This window comes from Poromitra crassiceps (assembly GCF_964638095.1).
Source record: "Poromitra crassiceps genome assembly, chromosome: 18".
Lineage (NCBI taxonomy): Eukaryota > Metazoa > Chordata > Actinopteri > Beryciformes > Melamphaidae > Poromitra > Poromitra crassiceps.
In genome coordinates, this window is record NC_139636.1 from 30,920,555 (window position 1) to 30,944,485 (window position 23,931).

At 44.7% G+C, this 23,931-nt stretch overlaps 2 protein-coding genes across 3 annotated transcripts in view; both read right to left on the reverse strand.

The window, feature by feature from the left end:
• kiaa0513 (KIAA0513) overlaps nucleotides 1-11,738 on the reverse strand; it is a 35,546-nt gene extending 23,808 nt beyond the window's left edge. Inside the window, exons 1-2 of one of the 2 annotated variants that reach the window (XM_083654204.1) lie at nucleotides 11,671-11,738; nucleotides 840-1,493 (exon numbers count right to left, since the gene is read on the reverse strand). In XM_083654204.1, the coding sequence (XP_083510330.1) occupies nucleotides 840-1,270 (431 nt within the window). In that variant the 5' untranslated portion in view covers nucleotides 1,271-1,493; nucleotides 11,671-11,738. Of the gene's footprint in view, nucleotides 1-839; nucleotides 1,494-2,357; nucleotides 2,424-11,670 lie in introns of those variants that run through there. The other variant, XM_083654205.1, reaches the window with a different exon arrangement.
• A 1,368-nt stretch (nucleotides 11,739-13,106) lies between these two features.
• Nucleotides 13,107-23,931, reverse strand: part of ces3 (carboxylesterase 3) — a gene marked incomplete at both ends in the record, with an annotated part of 13,006 nt that continues 2,181 nt past the window's right edge. Inside the window, 11 exons of the mRNA XM_083654824.1 lie at nucleotides 13,107-13,281; nucleotides 15,171-15,243; nucleotides 16,897-17,046; nucleotides 17,160-17,301; nucleotides 19,124-19,204; nucleotides 19,382-19,522; nucleotides 20,118-20,219; nucleotides 20,870-20,974; nucleotides 21,095-21,248; nucleotides 21,736-21,869; nucleotides 23,237-23,375. Coding sequence (XP_083510950.1) covers nucleotides 13,107-13,281; nucleotides 15,171-15,243; nucleotides 16,897-17,046; nucleotides 17,160-17,301; nucleotides 19,124-19,204; nucleotides 19,382-19,522; nucleotides 20,118-20,219; nucleotides 20,870-20,974; nucleotides 21,095-21,248; nucleotides 21,736-21,869; nucleotides 23,237-23,375 — 1,396 coding nt within the window. The remainder of the gene's footprint in view (nucleotides 13,282-15,170; nucleotides 15,244-16,896; nucleotides 17,047-17,159; nucleotides 17,302-19,123; nucleotides 19,205-19,381; nucleotides 19,523-20,117; nucleotides 20,220-20,869; nucleotides 20,975-21,094; nucleotides 21,249-21,735; nucleotides 21,870-23,236; nucleotides 23,376-23,931) is intronic.

Here is a 23,931-nt window from a genome sequence, read left to right on the forward strand (position 1 = left end):
GGTCCAAAAGGATCTGTTAAGAATGTTATAGTTGAGTAGCTGTGATTGAGCTTCTCGGGCTGAGATTCAAGAGGAGTCACTCCTGGAACGAGGATTCCAGAAGTTTGAACTTTAAGGTTGGGGGGTGCAGACAAAATCTAGAGGAAAATGAATAATTAAGATACCAGCACGTGCATTTTCATATCCCGACTAATATGCCCAATGATGAGTGATGGAACATTGCGAGAATTTACCTTAGAAATCAAACTCAAATCAAACAAACCGCAAACAGATAACTTCAATCAATTTCAGCATTCCATAGGAATTCAGAAAATAGCACCGTCTTGTAGCACCACGTTGTAATATTGAATGTCAAATATTGTATGTTTTTTCTTTATTTTCCTTTCCTGTGTTTGAGCCTGTTTGTTTGTTCATGTGTTGTTCTAAAAAGATAATAAAAAAATATATATATTTCTTTTATTTTGTTATTGTTATTGCAATTATTTGTTGTTTGCGTTATCCTCAATCCTCAGTTTGCTCAAATCTGATCTACCATACTGACCTCCCCCGCTGCTGCAATAACCCAATTTGGCCGTCATGTAAATGTCATCTGATCTGATCTGATCTAATCTGGATGAATATGAAGCAGGGTGGTGCTGAGAAAGAGCACAATTACTCACTGACTCCGTCAATAAATACAGCTTCAAAAAGAACACCAAACTGAGCAGTGGGATGAAGACAAATAAACGGAAATTGAAAAGGTCAATGTGTCAAAGGTCAATGTGTAGCCCTTTGGACAATGAATGTGCTTTTTCTAGACTTTATGATGGTGCATCAGTGACCCAGTGAGGCTTCCTTACTTTCCGTGGAAAACCTTCTCTACGTAAGCCTTCATGAACCCCCGCCTCTCCACCGTCTCGGCGGTGCCGTCCTCTCCGCTGTGATTGGACGAGGAGGATGAGCGCCTCAGCTCCCTGTGGGAGGGCGGGTCCATGTCATTCTCGCTGTCGGCCGACTCGGTGGCGTCGCTGTCCCCGTCCTCCTCCCCTGGGTGCTGCTGGTGCTGCTGCTGCTGCTGATGGTGGTGCTGCTGCTGGTGGTGGTGGTGGTGGTGTGAGCTGGGGTTGGTGGGGGCCATTGGCTCCGGCAGCAAGGGCTCCTGCTGGGGCTCCGGGGAGAAAATGTCTAGGTGGCCCTGGTGCTGCTGGCTTCCGTCACCGCCAGAGGGTGGCGCTGTGGCCTCTGAAGGCATGTCGAAGTCTATGAGGTTGTCCACAGCGACGCCCTCCATGCTGGAAGATTTGCCCCTTCCTCTACAGTCGCTCTTGACAGTTTCTCAGAGTGAGCTAGTCAGCCTCATGTAGGAACATGAAGGTGGCGACCGACAGGTATGGCTGCTTGTAGGTGGCAGTCAATGCGGGTGACTTTACTCCAGATAGGTGGCAGATTGGATCTATGTCGATCCTCCCATCCTCTGGGAGTGCTGATATCCAGTGGACTCAAAGTCAAAGCATCTGTAGAAAGAAGGAGAGAGGAGAAACATTACCATGTAAATGTAAAGCACACACTGACATGTTTAAAAACACAGTCTGTCTGTGATGCTTCATACCAAAGACACCAAAGAGACAAGAGAGGAAAACACATCATGTTGTTGAGTGCAACTCTCTCTGGGTGGACGGCTGCTTAGGAGACAGTTTGGATTTCACAATAAAGCTGTGATTCATTGCTTCCTGTGGGAGGAGAAGTGACCATAATGACACCAGAAGTGCATTTGGTCAAACTGCCATGTCTCAATTAGTGCAGATGGCGCGCTCTTCTGGCCAATATATCGATATTACATCGATATTGTGATATGAGACTAGATATCGTCTTCAGATTTTGGATATCATAATATTGTCATATAGCATAAGTGTTTATTTTCTGAACTTACCAGACTGTTCTAGCTGTTCTATTATTTACCTTTACCCACTTAGTCACTATATCCACATTACTGATGATTATGTATCAAAGGTCTCTGTAAGTATTCTGTGAAGCATCAATAGTCGTCCCTACAATATTGTCACAATATCAATATTGAGATATTTGGACAAAAATATTGTGATATTTGATTTTGTCTATATGGCCCAGTCCTATCTGTTGCAATGACACTTTGTGATTTATTTAGCCTGAAAAATTGCAGTATTTTTCCATCAAAATCTTTCCTAGTGCAGCTTTAGAGCTGTAAGATGCTGACATGTGTGTGGATGAGATGTGTGAACTTTTGACTGCTGAAGTGAATGATGGTCACTAACAACACTTAACACTGTGTGTGTGTGTGTGTGTGTGTGTGTGTGTGTGTGTGTGTGTGTGTGTGTGTGTGTGTGTGTAGTAGTAGCTACCTTCTTATTCATGCCAACTCAAACTTGCTTGAAGTGAGTCATTTGAATCGACTTGCAGACACCCTGCAACTAACAGGATGTTGAAATCATTGATTGAAAACCACAAAAGACAGGAAACCCCAGTCAGTCACCAAAACTTCACATCTCCTCATCAGCTCTGATGTCTACTATAGACTTCTAACCAGTTTGTTATACAGTTCAAACAGCATTGCACTCAACACTGGGTTGATAAAACAAAAACAAGACAGATAAAAAAAACACATACGAAAACAATCAGACTGTGTACGCAAAGACCTTAACTGGCGTGCGCCAACTGGTGCAAACGTAAGCATTACGTTACACCGTGTAGGCGTGTATCACGTGCCATGGCCGACCAATGGTGTAACTTCATCACTCAGCAAATCAGTGACATTGGTGTTTGTAGGGCTGGAAAACTGGCGTGCTTCCTACAGCAGCATCCTGCAACACAGTCATTCAGCTGAGCTCATCTGCGTTAGCTTCTCCTGACTGATTACTGAACGCACGCACGCACGCACGCACGCACACACACACACACACACACACACACACACACACACACACACACACACACACACACACACACACACACACACACACACACACACACACACACACACACACACACACACACACACACACACACACACACACACGGCTAGTACCCCTTGGGCCTATGTTTGGGCTGCAGCTCTGAAAATGGGGCTATTATGTAACGTAGCATTGAAAGGCGCACACGCACACACACACACACACACACGCACGCACGCACGCACGCACGCACGCACGCACGCACGCACGCACGCACGCACACACACACACACACACACACACACACACACACACACACACACACACACACACACACACACACACACACACACACACACACACACACACACACACACACTCCCTCCCCCTGGAGGGAATGTGCGCAGGGGGAGGGGCTTCCATCAGGATAAGATAGTGAAAAGCTTGAGTGAGTGGGCCTAGAGAGGATCTGGTGGTTGGAGCGGGGATGGGACGAGAGACACTGAGTTGATATGAGAGAGAGAGAGAGAGGACACTGCCTGACATTGATGCTTCAAAATGCTTCATCATCTCCGGCTGGAGGCGTTCTGCAGCATCACAAGACTGATTCTTGTCGTCTCCTCTCTTCTTAAAGAGCTGAACACAAAAATGCTTTTTTATTGCCATGAGTGACACATGACAAGCTAGCGCCATTATGCAACATAACAACCCCCCCCCCTTCAGGAAATCTTATTCAGCACAGTCATCAGCACAGCCTGTCCTCAGTCAGGAGTCAGGCGTCAGGAATCAGGCGTCAGGAATCAGGAGTCAGGCGTCAGGAATCAGGAGTCAGGCGTCAGGAATCAGGCGTCAGGAATCAGGAGTCAGGCGTCAGGAATCAGGAGTCAGGCGTCAGGCATCAGGAGTCAGGAGTCAGGAGTCAGGAGTCAGGAGTCAGGCGTCAGGAGTCAGGAATCAGGCGTCAGCAGTCAGGAATCAGGAGTCAGGCATCAGGAATCAGGCGTCAGGCATCAGGAATCAGGCGTCAGCAGTCAGGAATCAGGAGTCAGGCGTCAGGAATCAGGAATCAGGAGTCAGGCATCAGGAATCAGGAATCAGGAGTCAGGCGTCAGGAATCAGGCGTCAGCAGTCAGGAATCAGGAGTCAGGCGTCAGGAATCAGGCGTCAGGCATCAGGAGTCAGGCGTCAGGAATCAGGAATCAGGAGTCAGGCGTCAGGATTCAGGCGTCAGGAGTCAGGCGTCAGGAATCAGGAGTCAGGAATCAGGAGTCAGGCATCAGGCGTCAGGAATCAGGAGTCAGGCGTCAGGAATCAGGAGTCAGGCGTCAGGATTCAGGAGTCAGGCGTCAGGAATCAGGAATCAGGAGTCAGGCGTCAGGATTCAGGCGTCAGGAGTCAGGCGTCAGGAATCAGGAGTCGGGCGTCAGGCGTCAGGAATCAGGAGTCAGGAATCAGGAGTCAGGAATCAGGAGTCAGGAGTCAGGCGTCAGGAATCAGGAGTCAGGAATCAGGAGTCAGGAATCAGGAGTCAGGAGTCAGGAATCAGGAGTCAGGAATCAGGAGTCAGGCGTCAGGAGTCAGGAGTCAGGAATCAGGCGTCAGGCATCAGGAATCAGGCGTCAGGCATCAGGAGTCAGGAGTAGAGCCCGACCGATATGGGATTTTTGAAACCGATCCGATACCGATTTTAGGGAATAAAAAATTACCGATACCGATAATATCGGCCGATATTTTTATTTTATTTTATTTTTATCATCAAATGTTTATCCCCCATTAGTGCTAATCCCCCATTAGTGCTAATTTTTTATTTATTTATCCTGGTTGCTGCTCCACCCTCTGCCGATCTGGGGAGAGCCGAAAACTGGCTCCATGCTTCCACATGGGCAGTTAGCCAGCCGCTTCTTTTCACCTGACAGGGGAAGCTTCACCGGTAGGACATAGCACGTGGGAGGATCACGATATTCCAACGAGTTCCCCTCCCTCCGAACAGGCGCCCTTAACGACCAGAGGAGGCACCACATCAGCAACCCTCAAATATCAAACACTTGACAAAGATATGATTGAGTTGACATGAATTGAAATATGTGATGTAGGCAGGATATTTTACAGCTTATTAATAAACTCAATGCAATGAAACAGTAAACTTAACTGGGAATTTAATAATTATAAATAACTAGAAATACAAAAACACAATAGAACAAATAGTTAAGAAAAAATATCAAATATACACAACATGCTGTCCATGCTGTCTATAACTTATATATACTGTATATATATAAAAAAAAAAAAAAAAAAAAAAAAAAAAAAAATCGGCCGATAATTTTTTTTTTTTTTTACCGATACCGATATATCAAAAATCGCCAATATCGGCCGATAATATCGGCGGGCCGATAATATCGGTCGGGCTCTAGTCAGGAGTCAGGCGTCAGGAATCAGGCGTCAGGAGTCAGGCGTCAGGAATCAGGAGTCAGGTGTCAGGCGTCAGGAATCAGGAGTCAGGAGTCAGGCGTCAGGAGTCAGGTGTCAGGAGTCAGGAGTCAGGAGTCAGGAATCAGGCGTCAGGAGTCAGGAGTCAGGTGTCAGGAGTCAGGAGTCAGGAGTCAGGTGTCAGGAGTCAGGCGTCAGGCGTCAGGAGTCAGGTGTCAGGAGTCAGGAATCAGGCGTCAGGAGTCAGGTGTCAGGAGTCAGGAGTCAGGCGTCAGGAGTCAGGAGTCAGGAGTCAGGCGTCAGGAGTCAGGAGTCAGGTGTCAGGTGTCAGGAGTCAGGTGTCAGGTGTCAGGAATCAGGCGTCAGGAGTCAGGTGTCAGGTGTCAGGAGTCAGGAGTCAGGCGTCAGGCGTCAGGTGTCAGGAGTCAGGAGTCAGGAGTCAGGAGTCAGGAATCAGGCGTCAGGAGTCAGGAGTCAGGTGTCAGGAGTCAGGAGTCAGGAGTCAGGAGTCAGGAATCAGGCGTCAGGAGTCAGGAGTCAGGTGTCAGGAGTCAGGAGTCAGGAGTCAGGTGTCAGGAGTCAGGAGTCAGGAATCAGGCGTCAGGAATCAGGAGTCAGGAGTCAGGCGTCAGGAATCAGGTGTCAGGCGTCAGGAGTCAGGACTGCAGAGAAAACCATCTGTGCCAAACTGCCCTCCATACAGGAACTGTGCTCGTCCAGAGTGAAAACACGGGCAGGAAAGATCATCACAGACCCATCTCACCCCGGACATGATCTGTTCCAACTCCTCCCCTCTGGTAGGCCCTATAGAGCACTGTACACCAAAACTAACAGACACAAAAACTGTTTCTACCCACAGGCCGTCACTCTGATTAACACTTACAATCTTTCACTTGAACACTTTTGTTAACACTGGAATCACTTGACTTCACTCTGATCACTTTGGACACCTTGCAACCTTGAACACTCAATGTGCAGTAACCTGTATCACCTACCCCTGTGTATATAACCCCCCCTCTCCCACGTACTACGCAGTGCACACCACACACACACAATTTGAAATACGTTTTACTGAGAAATATTTGATGCAATGTCTCGTTCACATTAAACGGCAAATAACTGCAATACCTGACCTGATTGTTTATACATGTAGCTTATTTATACACATGGCTTATTTATAGATATATTATATATTCATATATACTCATACATTCCTTTCATACACACACATTCAAAATAGACGCTCTTTCATACACTTATTATTATTGCATTGTATATAGTAGTTATTTTTCTTTCATATTTTTTTTCCATATTTTTTTTTATCCCATTTTTATCCCCCATTAATGCTAATTTTAATGTATTTATCCTGGTTGCTGCTCCACCCTCTGCTGATCTGGGGAGAGCCGAAAACTGGCTCCATGCTTCCTCCGAGACATGGGCAGTAGCCAGCCGCTTCTTTTCCCTGACAGGGGAAGCTTCACCGGTAGGACATAGCACGTGGGAGGATCACGCTATTCCAACCAGTTCCCCTCCCTCTGAACAGGCGCCCTTAACGACTAGAGGAGCCACCACATTAGCAACCAGGATATTGCATGTTTTGGTGTGGGGTTCCTATATGAAGGAAACCCCCAGGGAGGCACGGGGAGAACATGCAAACTCCACACAGAAAGGCCCTTTTGACGACCCCACCCGGGTGGTGGGCACTCGAGGACATGCGGACGGGCACGCATTCCTTCAGCGTTCACAGCTTCCCAGGTGGGAATCGAACCCAGGACCTTCGAGCTGTGAGGCGACAGCGCTTACCACTGCACCACCGTACCCCGTACCATGACGAAAAGTCATGTGACTGTCGAGCTCTATTCTCATTTGTTTTAGCCTGAGCAGACATTTTCTTCTCTGTTCTTGTCTCGTGTGTGTGTGTGTGTGTGTGTGTGTGTGTGTGTGTGTGTGTGTGTGTGTGTGTGTGTGTGAGAGCACATTGTGAGTTAAGTGAACCGGACGTGCACAATACTTGGCCAATAAAGCTGATTGTGATTCTGATTGGTCCGCACAAACATCAGTGGAGCACGATGGGAGAAACACACTGACGCACACATGCTATTCCAGAGTTCATCTATCGGTGTCAGCCCCCGCAGGCTGGGAGCAATAATGCGGCAAATGCGATGCAATAAATCAGCTTTCCTTCCCCACCGTGTCAAAACGGATCCAATACATTCTAATATAGAAGATCAATTCAGGAAGCTGGAAGTCCCCTCAAGTGCTTTTCTCAACATCCCCAGACAGGTTAGCCTGCCCTGAAGACAATGGTTAGCCTGCCCTGAAGACAATGGTTAGCCTGCCCTGAAGGAAGGAGGAACCAATACCTAACTTGGGATTTCCCTGACCCACAATCTGTATGCTGTCTGTGTAATTTGAGCGGGCCGGCTGTTCAGTCTGCCGAGTCCTTTGGGCCACCAGAACAACAGGCGGTTCCCCCTCCTCCCCTCCTCGACACCAGGTACCTTGTACCCGCCAATGCTGATATCGTAGAGAGGGATATGTTCAGAAACCTGGCAACAAGCCGCTTTTTCCATTCCTCCTCCTTCTCCTAGCTGGGAACAGGCTCATGCAGTGATGATAAGCAGTGTCCACGCTAGGGCTGGGTCGGTTTGAAAATTTTAAAACCGGTTCGATATTGCTGTCTAAACCGGATCGAACCGGTATACCGATTTTTTTTTTAATTAATTTTTTTTTTTTTTTTTTTTTTTTTTTTTTTTTTTTTCCAAGCAGGGCTCCCGAGTGTGGCCCATAACTGTCTGTAGTGCAACTTCAGTCCACCTGATAGCGATAATACACCTCTAAGCTGGTATTGTCAACCAGCAATGATACTGAATAAAAAGAAGCAGGACACCTGTGTAACAAACACACCCTGTATTTATTTCTCATAACTATTCAGCTCAACTTTTCTTCTAAACATCAAAATAATAAATGAAATAAGACTTCTGCCTATAGTGCAACTTGAGAAAAAGGCTAATAAAAACACAAGCAGTGCAATCAGAATGGATTGGCTTACAGCTGAGCTGCCTTATAAACTTCAAAACTCACAAATTCACACAATATAGGGCCTAGGCATGGGTCGGTTTGAACATTTTGAAACCGGTTCGATATTCCCCAAAAAAACGTATCAAAGCGGCTGCAGTTGGTGGCGATAATGCACCTCTAAGCTGGTATGCTGCCAACCAGCACGAACACTGAATACAAATAAGCAGAACCTTTTAACTGTAACAACACACTGTTTTTATTTCTCATAACTATTCAGCTTAACTTTTCTTCAAACATCAACATAATAAACAAAATAAGACTTTTGCCTACTAGTGCAACTTGAGAAGAGGCTAATACGAACAATAGTGCAATCAGAATGGACTGGCAAAAAAAAAAAAAAAAAAAAACTTAAAAAAAAAAAAAAAAAAAATTTTTTTTTTTTTTTTTTTTTTAGGTTTTTTCGGTTTGCACGTGATCAAACCGGTTTGGGCTCGTATACCGAACCGAACCGGTAAAACCGGAAATCGACCCATGCCTAGTCCACGCTGTAGCTGGGAACAGGCTCATGCAGTGATGATAAGCAGTGTCCACGCTGGCAGTGAGTGAAGGAGATGAGGTGCAGGCATGTGGGCTCTTGGATGACCTGCCCATGTTGCCTTGCCCCCAGTCCCTCCTAGAGCAGTGGTTCTCAAATGGGGGTCCGGGGACCCCCCAGGGGTCCGTGGCACTTTGCCAGGGGGTCCGCGAAAAGTTTTCAGGAAAATAAAAATAAAAACTTTTTTTTTTTGCAAAAGCTAAATAGTGCAATGAAAATATTTTATGCTTTAAATCTAAAATGGTTCGTGGATTAAATTCTAATCTAACAAACCTATCAATTTAAAAGTCAAGCACGTTACCATGAAAACAAGTAAGCTTAGCCCAAAATCACAAATCAGAATGAGGGGGGTCCCCGGTATATTTTCTATCATGTATGGGGTCCTTGGCTGAAAAACATTTGAGAACCTCTGTCCTAGAGACACCATAAGCAGGGCAGCAGGTTTACTCTACCACTTCCTAGAACCAGTCACTGCTTCTAGGAAGTAGAGCAGATGTTGAAGCTGTGCCAGCTCACATGGCTGTTATTCTCCAACTACTCATTTCATGTCTTTTTGACTCATTTTTGTAGCCCACATCACCATGGAGCTTTAACGAGCTTTAACAAGCTTTAACGAGCTTTAACGAGCCGAACCAGCTGGCAGGGGTGGAGTTTCTGCGGCATCGGTGCAAGAAACATGGAGGGAGGTTAAACATTGTTCATCTGTATACCGTAGTACCAGTACCAGTACCAGTACCAGTACCAGTACCAGTACCAGTACCCAAATAAGCTGGTTGAAAAGCGGTGAATAGTTCCTTTAAGTAACACCACCTCTGTGGCTCTGGCGGGCTGTGATATATATCATATCAATAAAGTCAGTCACATTTGTCACAATAGAGTTTTGAAAGGCAGAAATCTCAGCAGCACCTGCGATCATTCATTGACTCATTGGAACTTATTAACAAGCCTACCAACCCCCAAAGATAGGATATTATTATGAGCAGCCATCTTTAAACTATAGTGCATCACACAACGCTCTTGGGAGAAGTATCTGGGCCAGCTCAGTTTGGATCGTGATCAGATCTGAGCCAGCTCAGTTTGGATCGTGATCAGATCTGAGCCAGCTCAGTTTGGATCGTGATCAGATCAGCGCCACGGTGCCAAAGAGCAGAACCTTCACATTAGGAGCTGTGATGATGATAGCGGTGTGACAGGAAGAAGAGGCCGATGGCAGATAAGGAAGGTGTGGAATCTCAGTTAAGCCCTGGCCAGCAGCGCTACGGCTGAGACAACACCTCCCACACCACAGCTGCTAGACTGAAGCCGTTTATAAGAAGACCAGCTGTAACTCAATGCAGCCTCCCATACTAAAAAACACACACACACACACACACACACACACACACACACACACACACACACACATCGACCAAATGATGTATTTTGACAGCACAGAAGAGAGGTCGCAGAAAGGTCAAAGAGGACATCAGGGCATTTCCCCTCCCCAATAAAGATCTCATTATGCCTTATCTAAGTAGCCAAATCTATTGTGCCCCCCCCCCCCTCGCCCACATCAGCAAAGCCATTCTATTTGTTATGGTTTCCCCCCATCAGAGCCATCTTCATCACATGTAATAACTTAGATAAATGAGTCTCAGCCTGAGACCCCCACATTAACATGTCTTGTCAAAACACTCCGCTGAGCTCATACAGAAGCTCACACACATTTACTAGAGCAGCTTTCCCTCCCTCCCACTTCCATGGAAGCTTGGAGGAAGTTGTTTTCAATGTGCAGCACCAGATAGCACCAGATAGCACCAGACAGCACCAGATAGCACCAGACAGGCCAAAACACTGGAGCCCTAACAATGGTTTTCTTTTCAGCTTGGCCTTTCCTATAACACGGGCAATGAATGGAAAATAGCTACCCAGTACCTACCAAAATTATTCTATGGATGAAGATAGGAACGTGAAAAATAACTGTTGGATAAATGCAAAAGTAATGCAAAAGTAGAAATGTCATTGAAATAAGTCCTGCTTGTTGGATTATATGGATGCCGAAATGAAAAGTGAATCTATACGACTCAGAAAACCTCTTGGGTTATGTTTTTACTGCGTAAATGCATTCGTCAACAAGCTAAATCTCTTCAAATTGACAGATTATTCAACAGAGTTTGGCGTACAGTGTCTCCCCCGGCGGGACGCTATCGGGAGCAGCACATTGTAAACGTGTGAGAGAGACAGACAGGTGTTCGCACAGTGGAGACAGACAGCAGCACAGCAGCCTGGAATATAGCACACATGTTTACAACACAATGACAGACAGCGACGTGAAGCTGCACTCGGCGCACTTGACAGCCGAGCAAGGAGGCAACAGAATAAACACCGCATAAAGAAATAAGACTGACGTTTCCTGTAACGTTAAACAAACAGTGGGGCACGAGCAAGACGTGACAATGCAGCCATTTTCAGACAAGTTTACGGGCTATCCCACGCGCCAGTGCTGGTTTTATATACCCTCTGCGCGTGAAGCCAAAGAAACATCACATATCTCTCGTTACACGGTTTACAAAGCAAGCATCAGCAGAACACCAGGAGAACAGGATAAGGTCTATTTTGCCATAGCTATGACATCTTCAACACAAATGCAATGTAATGACGGCGTGTTGAAGTTGCGAAAGAACAATAATGATGTCTAAATATAGATAATATAATAACAACAACAGCTGTGACGTTACTTACATGATAGTCCCAGGTCAGCAGCAGCAGAGAGGGGGCAGGTCGTCGCTCGTGCGTCGTCGTAGGTTTTTGCTGATGAAGTCTGAACGGAGGCAGCAGTGCGCGTGCGCAGTCAGAGAACACGATGAAGGGGGAACCCAATGACGTCGACAATCGTCGCAGCCAATGGGCGCTGTCACGACCGAGCCTTTCTGGAGTCTCACCTAACCTCGCGTCACCAGGCTCTTCTCGGCGAGAAAGAGCCTGGCTCCCGCCCACAATTGATTTTGTCACCCTACTGGTTCCCGCCTAGAGCCCGCCCTAGACCGGATGGCAGCGTTTCTAGCTCGTCAACTTTCACGTTAACTTGACAATTTGACCCAAGTATCAGAATCCTCTTTCACCGTTTTGACCGGTGTGTCAGGCGGTGGTGGCGGAGATGCCATATTGCATAAACGTTTTGTTTTATGTAACGCTAGCTTTGTTTTGATCAGACTCTAGTTTAGGTAACATCACCGCGTCAAGCTAACGGCAACAAAGACGTTGTTAGGCGCATTGCCATCCGGTGTTAATTCTGGGTCCGGGGTTTACGCCCCCATGACAAAAAGCGGGGTGGAAGGTGCCCAGACTAGTCTCACCTTATAGATATAAATATTTATATCTATATACATATTTATATATATGGTCTCACCTCTTATACGGGTTCTATAGGCCCAGTTTCATTTTATTTTATTTAATGTTTATTTGTGTTGGGACAGATACTGTACATACATATAACATTATTGTGATATAAATATCCAAAGAGCCCCTCTTAAACTGATGGAAAGAGTCAGAATTCTGAGATTAAAGTCAGAATTCTGAGATTAAAGTCAGAAATCTGAATAAAAATTCAGCAGACTGTTACATGTGACATCACTGATGATGTCACTCTACCGATGTTGGAATTTGAATGTCTAGCTAGGGTCCCTAGATTTTTGTGAGGTCAAAGTGGGTCACAAGCCAAAGAAGGTTTGGAACCCCTGGCCTGACATGATAGCATGCATGCTTTTGTGCTGTAATGGCAGTGGGAATGAACATTGCAGGGCAGTTAGGCTACATATAACTGGTGACTTGTAAAAACAGACATTCAAGGTGGCTTCCCCATCACCACTTAGCTGTTATTTACTGCATAACTCCAAATTACAGTAAGGCTACAGTAATCCTCAACACTTGCAATGCCAATCTTTCACCTGATTTGTGTTTATTCTCAAACCAGGGTGCTTTTCAAAGAACAACACAGAGACAATAAGCCACTTGTTCCTTTGTTTGCAATGAAAATTTTACTTTTAATAATACAGCTACGTTACAAAATAGTGGTCAGAGATAAAGGGGGTCAAGGCAGACAGCTGGGCCTAGGATGGTTGCTATATTGGGGGGGGGGGAGCACATAGGGCGTAACACATCAGAACTAGCAGTGATCATCAGTTCCCAGCTGTAGCTAAGCTTTGCAGCCTCTGAGGGAGGGTGACGGTAGAGAAGTGGACTCTCTCCCTCTTCAGTGTCTGTCTGACAGTCTGCTGCAGGCCCAGCTCCATGTACGCCTGCTTCTGCTCGTCATACTCGGGCCACTGGACCAGACCGGCGCCGTTGGGAGAGCTGAGGATGTAAAGCAGGATCATGACAATGACAATGACAGTCAATTGTCCCACAGTAGTCATCGATATTTGTTATTATTTTTCAGAGAATAGTTATTTACAACACACATATTAAGCATGCCAACCGGACACTTTCTATGCATGACCGTCTATATAGCCTTCTATATGAACTACTAGAGATTAGCGCACACTTCACACACTCATTTCTAAGGTGGTGGAGTGGAGACTCTGGAGACGACGCGCCATGGGCACACTTTTTTTGGGTGTGACCAAACTCATGTCAAAATTCAGCACTGCACTCAGTCGGGTCCCGACAGAGTCGCATCCCCAAAAGTTTGAAGTGGATCGACCGAACGGTTCTCCAGATACATGATACAGATATATGACATGCATTTTTTGTATGGCATCTATTCTGTAAATTCACTTTTTTGTCTTCATATTCTCCTACTTTCTCATGTGTTATGAATATATCTTGATGTTTTCATTATTTCCACAGCATATATTTCATATTTTACCTCCGCCAATCGAGGTACATTTATAAGGAATACCGGTATATGCTGTCTGGAGACATCAAGATATATTCAGTAGCCTTTATTCAGACCTCCACCACCAGAGGCCATGTTTTCACACCCGTCTGTCTGTCTGTCTGTCTGTCTGTCTGTCTGTCTGCCTGTCTGTCTGTGTGTCTGTCTCTCTGTCTGTCTGTCTGTCTGTCTGTCTGTCTGTCTGTGTGTCTGTGTGTCTGTGTCTGTCTGTGTCTGTCTGTGTCTGTCTGTCTGTGTCTGTCTGTCTGTCTGTCTGTCTGTCTGTGTCTGTCTGTGTCTGTCTGTGTGTCTGTCTGTCTGTCTGTCTGTGTGTCTGTCTGTCTGTCTGTCTGTCTGTGTCTGTCTGTGTCTGTCTGTCTGTCTGTCTGTCTGTCTGTCTGTCTGTCTGTCTGTCTGTCTGTCTGAAAAAGTTATGAACGGATTTGCACGAAACTTTGTAGAAAAATAGGCAATGGTCCAACTTAGAACTGCTTAACTTTCCACGCCCACTGGCCAAAAGGGGTGTGGCAATGGCCGTGGCCAATCACAAAAAAACGCCTAACTTCTAAACAGACATACTGTAAGGGGACATTCACACCAAAAGCGTTTTTTTCAGTCAGAACACTATGAAAATCATGTTGAGAGCGCTTCCATTGTGCACAAAACACAGCGCACGGAGCGTTTTTTTGCGCTCCGTTTGTTTCCCCCTGCAGTCGCGCGCAGTACAGATCAGAACACGACCACAAGGACGGTAGCCAGCTGGTTTTGTCTGTTTGATGTTGTTCACTGTCAACATGAAAGCCAGATTCTTGCCAATTCTGGCAGCAGCCGAGGTTGAAAATCCCTCGGGAGGAGAAAAGGTAGGAGGAGTGAAAAAGACGATCAGGGCGCTTTTCCTCAATGTTCAACTTTTTTCAGCTTAAAAACGCCCACAGCGCTCCTCCAAAAACAACAGACGCCACCAGCGCTGAAACGCCAGGTGCGTTCATTAAAAGAGGAGCATGTCTAGCGCGTCCTTAAATAGAGAATGAATTGCAGAAAGACGCTGGCAGCTCCAAAAACGCTTTTGGTCTGAATGTCCCCTAACACTGCAAAACTTTATAGAAAGTATGCACTCGCCCTCTCCTTTCATATTGTATAATCCATGTATTTCTTTGTGTTGCCCTTGCTCTGCTGTTATCTTGCATACCCTGCATACATGCTGTCATCAAATGCATATAGAGACATTTCTTCTAGAGCTGTAATTGTCAATTTTGTTGTGTTTAAAGGCCTCCTGCCTGCTCTATTCTCATCCATATTGTATTGAGCAGTTTCCTACTGTATATCCATGTCAGATAGCACGTCTCAGTGCCTGTACTGTACTCACCCAGTGCGGGCAAAATTGGCCCAGTATGTCATCATGGTCCTACAAAGCTTGTCCTCCTCCTCGGTGATGTTGCCTAAAGACAGGACACTTTTTTCAGACATTATAGATTGATTGAAAGCAAAATAATTGTATTGAAGTTATAATATATAAAGACATGACACAGATTTGAGAATAGAAAGTGTTTTTAAAGTCAGGTGAGATAAGGTCAGACTAGAGGAGGCGTGTCAAACTCACAGGCCACATGATGGGACCTGATGTGGGCCAGACAAAGACAATCAATGCATAATAAGCTATAAATAGAACCTATAAATAATGTAACTGTTACTGTATCTCAGCTACCATAGAGGCCTACCAAACTGTAACTGTTACTGTATCTCAGCTACCATAGAGGCCTACCTGTACCAAACTGTAACTGTTACTGTATCTCAGCTACCATAGAGGCCTACCTGTACCAAACTGTAACTGTTACTGTATCTCAGATACCATAGAGGCCTACCTGTACCAAACTGTAACTGTTACTGTATCTCAGATACCATAGAGGCCTACCTGTACCAAACTGTAACTGTTACTGTATCTCAGATACCATAGAGGCCTACCAAACTGTAACTGTTACTGTATCTCAGCTACCATAGAGGCCTACCTGTACCAAACTGTAACTGTTACTGTATCTCAGATACCATAGAGGCCTACCTGTACCAAACTGTAACTGTTACTGTATCTCAGATACCATAGAGGCCTACCTGTACCAAACTGTAACTGTTACTGTATCTCAGATACCATAGAGGCCTACCTGTACCAAACTGTAACTGTTACTGTATCTCAGATACCATAGAGGCCTACCTGTACCAAACTGTAACTGTTACTGTATCTCAGATACCAAACCGTAACTGTGCATTTCAATTGATGCCAATTCCCTATGTTCAAGGCTCCTGAAAATAGTTGACCATTTAGTGATGAATACAGAAAACATGAATGGGCTACTTAATATGTAACTTGCTCCTGAAACCTCTTAGCCTTCAAGTGCATCACATTGGATTGAAGGGCTTCTCAGTGCAATTTTCACACTTTGCAAAGTCATCCTGTGGGCCGGATTGGTCCATCGACTTATAATAAAGATTCATATATCTCAGTGGACTGGACCCTCTGGCGGGCCGGTCCTGGCCCCCGGAGGGTATGTTTGACACCGCTGGACTAGAGTATTTTGGTATGTGTGAAACCCTCAAGGCTCAACAATTGAGAATAGCAAGGATCAAGATATCCCCATGCTAACAGTACTAACGTTATACAAAGTTCCCATGCTAACAGTACTAACGTTATACAAAGTTCCCATGCTAACAGTACTAACGGTATACAAAGTTCCCATGCTAACAGTACTAACGTTATGCAAAGTTCCCATGCTAACAGTACTAACGTTATACAAAGTTCCCATGCTAACAGTACTAACGTTATGCAAAGTTCCCATGCTAACAGTACTAACGCTATACAAACTTCCCATGCTAACAGTACTAACGTTATACAAAGTTCCCATGCTAACAGTACTAACGCTATACAAAGTTCCCATGCTAACAGTACTAACGTTATACAAAGTTCTCATGCTAACAGTACTAACGTTATACAAAGTTCCCATGCTAACAGTACTAACGTTATGAAAAGTTCCCATGCTAACAGTACTAACGTTATACAAAGTTCCATTGATCTGCAGCCCAAGAAAAGTGTTGGAGCCTACCTATGATTTTTATATGTCCGCTCCAAAAGCAGCCGCCAAACATGAAGCCGACATCGTCGGCGTGATCCGCCTTCACAAAGCTGGGTCTGCTCAGCTTGTGCATCTCAGGGCGGTGGACAAACTCGTACACGTAGACTGGAACGCCGGCATCTAGAAAACACAGGGAGAGAAGAGAAGAGAGGAGAGCGGTTTGGGCTGAAGCTCCAGTGGGAGTTCTTGTTCCAAAACAGAGTTGAGGTCAGAAAGGGAGTTTCCCTCCTGACCTCTGTGGTAGCCGGCCACTTTGACAACGGGCAGAGTCATCAGCAGGTCTCCCAGGATCTCTGTGAAGCCGTCCCTGATGTCCTCTGGACTTACGGCCTCTTTCAGGTATTCGTCTGCGATGAGAGGGTTGGCAGAGGAGGCCTGGGACAGCCATGTGTGGGGGGTGGGGGTGGGGGTAGGGGGTCATGGATTTAGCCAAGGGTATGAAAGCATTTAAAAAGAAATCCCTCTGAATCCTTAAAGGGATACTTCACTTTTTTTAAAGTCTAGCCCAGAGGTGCCCAAATTCTTTCCTATGAAGGGCCAAAAAATGACGTCAGCAAACTGTAGATTACTGTTATGAATGAAATCTTGAAAAATGAACATTTGATGTTTGATTTTTGAGATTTTTTTTGGCATACATTATTAATATATTATAGGTGCACTGCATACCCAGGTATTTGAACTAAAAGAAAAGAAAAGTCATTTTGGGGTTCAGCTCAACTTGAACTTAAGCCCTTTTGGCCCGGATGATTTTTTTTCCAAATAAAAAAATATAGAAAAACATTTAATGAATGTCAAAATATTGTTCATTAAGTATATTGTCGTCCATACAGTATGTATACGTTGTCATATTAAACATTGAATTTAATAAACAAATGTATATATTTTTTTTATTTAGGCTGCCCTGTAAACTTGGTCAAATGTTACTGACGCTCCTCTGGTTCTCCTCCCTCAATATGGGGTGGATATTGGCCTTTTGTTAAAAGTCAGATACAGATACAGTACCGGATGGAGAACATTTAAGTTATTTCATAATCAATAGCCATAAATCAGATACACATAGTTATTGGTATTAGTTATTAATTATAATTGCATACACATAGTCAGACAGCCTATGTGTTATTCTGGCCCTGAGCGGGGCACAGTGCTGACAGACACAGATGTGGCCTCGGCTCCTGCCCTTGCTCTGCGAGCTGGTCAAAACAACGATTGTGAAGATATGTGAGATATGTGAGAGAACAGTATAAAACCTTTGACTGTGTGAAGATATGTGAGATATGTGAGAGAACAGTATAAAACCTTTGACTGTGTGAAGATATGTGAGATATGTGAGAGAACAGTATAAAACCTTTGACTGTGTGAAGATATGTGAGATATGTGAGAGAACAGTATAAAACCTTTGACTGTGTGAAGATATGTGAGATATGTGAGAGAACAGTATAAAACCTTTGACTGTGTGAAGATATGTGAGATATGTGAGAGAACAGTATAAAACCTTTGACTGTGTGAAGATATGTGAGATATGTGAGAGAACAGTATAAAACCTTTGACTGTGTGAAGATATGTGAGATATGTGAGAGAACAGTATAAAACCTTTGACTGTGTGAAGATATGTGAGATATGTGAGAGAACAGTATAAAACCTTTGACTGTGTGAAGATATGTGAGATATGTGAGAGAACAGTATAAAACCTTTGACTGTGTGAAGATATGTGAGATATGTGAGAGAACAGTATAAAACCTTTGACTGTGTGAAGATATGTGAGATATGTGAGAGAACAGTATAAAACCTTTGACTGTGTGAAGATATGTGAGATATGTGAGAGAACAGTATAAAACCTTTGACTGTGTGTCATTCGGGACTGCGCTCCTGATCTGTAAACATGTCAGCTTTTCCAAGGAGCCAGTCTCTCTGCAAATGGAAATCTACTTGCAAGGATATATGTACAGCTGAATACATTTTTGTGAGATGACTTTCTGTTTCTGACTCCTGGCTTTAATGACTATTTTGATATCAACACAACTGATTTTCTCTGGTCACCGGTCTCATTTTGGCTTGAGATGCTTTCTGATTATGCGGGAGAAGAATGTTATGGATATAAATTCCATTCTACAACATTGTCATTGTAATCACCATCATCCTCATTATCATCATCATCATCATCATCATCACTAACAACAAGAACTATCATGCAGCTCACCCCAGGAGGGTTGAACAGGTCCATCACTGCCAGCACTGACTCTCTGTTCATACCGTTGTGCCAGCCAGGAGGGGCAAAAGTCTACGACCAACATTAGAAAAACGGTAAAAAATGAGTCTGAAATGAAATACAAATCCTCAAAGTCAAAGAACGCCATTAACACCCCTTTCAGAAATAGGTGATGGGAGTTTTTTGATAGACGTCTGACATCAGTGAAGCTTTGAACATTGGTTGGAAACGGAGCGAGAACTCTCTGACCTGAGGCAGGATCCAGCCAAACTCGTGGTTGGTCACTCCCATCATGACGGGAACCTTCAGCACCTCCCTCCTCTTGAGCAGCTCCTCGGCCAGGTCGGTCAGAAACACACCGTCCACCACCGCTCCCAGGTACATCTGCATCTGAACACAAGGCCACCCACGCTCACTGTTACCACCACCGCTCCCAGGTACACCTGCATCTGAACACAAGGCCACGCCCACTGGCCTATAGGCCAATCAGCCGGCCAATCAGCCGACCAATCAGTGAAGTGCATACAAATACAAAAAAGAGATAGAACAGCAGCATATGGGATATTTACCCAGATCTATCTTCAGCACACATGAGTGAATCCGGCCACAGACTTTCAAATGCACAAGAGCTCAGCAGTGGAGGGTGTTCACAGTCTGCCATCTTGTGGCTGAAGTTGGACTAACATGAACGGTTTTTTGTAGAAACACTAGCCATATAATGTATGACTATGAAATATCTAATAAGGACTAGAACCTTCCAGCTTCAGGTCTTGTCCTGCTGTCAGCCTGCATCCAGAACTGTATGTAGCTATTAGAACTTTCTTCAAGAAGGAACGCCTCCAGGTCTTTGAAGGATGAAGCAGGTGGAGGTTTACCTCAGTGATGTTTAGATCTGCTGCCTGGGTTCATGAAAGGAGTTTGACTTCACCCGACTGAGAGAAACAAGACATATTGACCAGAGGTCCACCTTCAGAAAGCTGTTTACCCTTTTGGTTGCATCAACTAACTCCTGTTCGGTCTTTCCTCTCAGACATCGGACCATCTCCTCTGTGCAGTTGCGGTCACAGTCAGTCAGGTTGGCCACAATCTGAAAGAAATACACATTACTCAAATCCCAAAAGTAGAAGTACCATGAAATAATAGTTCTCTAGTGAAAGTAAAAGCCCTATATACACATAATGTAGGTAAAGAACATATTTAAAGTCGGCAAACGCCCATCCATCACCCCGGCCACCACTTTGTTTCATTGTCACACTCCCATGGTGTCGATTTCATTGTGGAAGTTCTATAGAGGTTTTTTGGACTACCCTGCACGGTGAAGAATGACCGAAAAGGAGTACCCCGTGTGTGTTCAAAAGTGACGCCCAGGGGTCCTGACCAAACGTCTATTTGACCAGTTGGGAGTGTCAGTATCATACCTTGGCTTAAGACAGTGTCAGTATCATACCTTGGCTTAAGACAGTGTCAGTATCATACCTTGGCTTGAGACAGTGTTAGTATCATACCTTGGCTTGAGACAGAGTCAGTATCATACCTTGGCTTGAGACAGTGTCAGTATCATACCTTGGCTTGAGACAATGTCAGTATCATACCTTGGCTTGAGACAGTGTCAGTATCATACCTTGGCTTGAGACAGTGTCAGTATCATACCTTGGCTTGAGACAGTGTTAGTATCATACCTTGGCTTGAGACAGTGTTAGTATCATACCTTGGCTTGAGACAGTGTCAGTATCATACCTTGGCTTGAGACAGTGGATGGTTTGTAGTGTAGGTCCCCAATATTGCTACTCCACTTTGGAAAATTGCCCTCTGAAACAATCCTTTGGCTTGAGGAGACAGAGTCTGTCAGATAAGATAGATACATACATACATTTTTCATTTATTATATCATATTTCTCATATATCATACCCCCCCCCCACCCCCCCACACACACATCTTCCTCATCCAGTTGTTTGGTTTACCAGAATGGAGGCACTGATGCCCCCTGCAGACTCTCCGGCGATGGTGATGGACTGTGGGTCGCCGCCGAACGCCTCAATATTCTCCTGGACCCATTTGAGAGCTGCGATCTGGTCCAGGAAGCCCCAGTTCCCCTGAGCCTGTTCATCTCCGGTGCTTTCAACAAGGAGGAAGTGTGAGGGTAGAGATTCATACACATGTATTTCACTGAGTCATAATCATGATTTCATATATTATTGTGGATTTTTCTGGCATTTCTGGCTTATGTCTTAAAAAAAACTATTCTATTCTATTCTATTAATAATAAGCTTTATTTTTACAGTACTTTTTGAAACAGTTATACAGGTTAATGCTAAGGTTACTTTATGATGGATTCATGTGTAAAGTGCTTTAAGAAAGAAGTATATCGCAGCCCTTACAGTGAAAATCAAATCAAATCCAAATACATTAAGGACTACTACTAAGAGAGAAAATAATAAAATAATAAAAAAAATATATATAAAGGAACAATAAAAAGAATAAAAGCAACAGAAAAGAAGCAACAACAAAAAGCCTGACGGGACCTGCTGCCTATAAACAAGTAGGATTCTATTCTATTCTATTTCTATGACAGGAATGATGACGAGCGCCGCACGTCCTCTACCTCAGGAATCCCAGAATCCCAAGGCGATACTGAATGAGAACCACCACCATGTTTTCGTAAGCAGCCAATGGGGCGCCGTCGTACTGAGAGGCCGCCCCCATGGACAAGCCTCCTCCATGGATCCACACCATCACCTGGTCAGCAACACAACACTTGAGTTGAAGCACAGTGTTGTATTAAAGGCACATTAGAATCCCATTGGAAGCAGATCATATCAGACAATACAATCATCGGACCAAAAAAAAAAAAAAAAAAAATGTTTTTTGCACAATATTTGTTTGGCAACAAAATGATTTAAAAATAAAATTATTTTATTATTTTGTCTGAGACCTGTACAATGTTCTCTATGTTGTTATAGCACCTTTATAACAGAGTTTAGAAAGTGCTTTGAGAGTCAAAATAAAAACAGAATACTCACAATTTAAAAATAAAATAAAAGCAAAGAAAATTAAGATAAATTATAAAGACATAATAAAAAATATGATAAAAGGATGATAAAAGATGCTAAAAAGATTAAAAGATGACATCACATAATAAGCAGTTGTATAAAAATGGGTTTTAAGAAGTGATTTAAAAGAGGTCACTGATTCTGCTATTACACTAAATAAGAAAATCCTACATATTTTTGTTAGAAATGTAAAATGAATGATAAATGTGGCATGCAACAAGTACAGCCCTTGTTTCATTGGAGGTCAATTTGTTTCGCAGATGATATATTTTTTTATATATATATTTTTTTAATTTTCTGAACAACATACGAACAAGACAAACAGGCTCAGACACAGGAAAACAAAAGAGAGAAAAAACAAACAAACAAACAAACAAAAACACATTATCAACATTCAGTGTGACGTCGTGCTACCAGTCTTGTAAGGTGCTTATATGCTTATAAGTATTGTGCCCAGGATCCCACACAGGGGATCCATGGGGAACCAGTCTGGCGAATCACCCGTCACCCCCAACCTCAACAAGGTACGTTAGAAACGAGTCCCAGATGGCAGATAATTTCTTAAGTGAGTCAGTCCTCAGGAACCTCTCCATCCGTATAACAGAGGTCATATCCGTCAGCCACAGTTTAAAAGAGGGTGAGGAGGGGGACTTCCATTCCTTCAGGATTAGTTTCTTGGCAACAGTTGTCCCTTGTGTTGTCGCAGATGATATTTGATCAGCATTTCATATCTTGCTGTTCTGCTCTCATATCCAGGTTCTAGCTATAACTGCTGAACATTGTTTGCCATTCTGCTTTTCCCCCCCAAACAAAAGCTCATAACAGGCCTCAATCAAATCTCAATGGATTTCAGGGTGTGACTGTGAGCTTCACCTATGGATGGCATTGGGTTCCAGCTCTTCAAATTTCAAATAAAAAATATATTATCAAGCTCCCCTCACATCTTAATTAAATACATGTTCAAATGCATTGTTATGCGTATTCAAGCTTATTCACAGCACTGTACTGTATATTCTCCTGAATAAGATCTACTGTCTAGTGTCCTGGACTTACTGGCAGTTTGTCTCCTGTGGCTGCCTCAGCTGGAGTGTACACGTTCAGATACAGACAGTCCTCTGAAACCTCTGGTGCAGTGAAGTTTATGGACATGACCTGAGCAACCTGCATGGCTATCACTGCATCCTGGATACACCTGAGAGAGAGGGGGGAGAGGGAGAGAGAGAGGGGGGAGAGGGAGAGAGAGAGGGGGGGAGAGGAAGAGAGAGAGGGGGGGAGAGGGAGAGAGAGAGGGGGGGGAGAGAGAGAGAGAGAGAGGGGGGAGAGGGAGAGAGAGAGGGGGGGAGAGGGAGAGAGAGAGAGGGGGAGAGGGAGAGAGAGAGGAGGGAGAGGGAGAGAGAGAGGGGGGGAGGGAGAGAGAGAAAGGGGGGAGAGGGAGAGAGAGAGGGGGGGAGAGGGAGGAGGGAGAGAGAGAGAGAGGAGGGAGAGGGAGAGAGAGAGAGAGGGGGAGAGGGAGAGAGAGAGGAGGGAGAGGGAGAGAGAGAGGTGGGGAGAGGGAGAGAGAGAGGGGGGGAGGGAGAGAGAGAGAGGGGGAGAGGGAGAGAGAGAGAGAGGGGGGGAGGGAGAGAGAGAGGGGGAGAGGGAGAGGGGGGAGAGGGAGAGAGAGAGGGGGAGAGAGAGGGAGAGAGGAGGAGAGAGAGGGGGGAGAGGGAGAGAGAGAGAGGGAAGAGGGAGAGAGAGAGGAGGGAGAG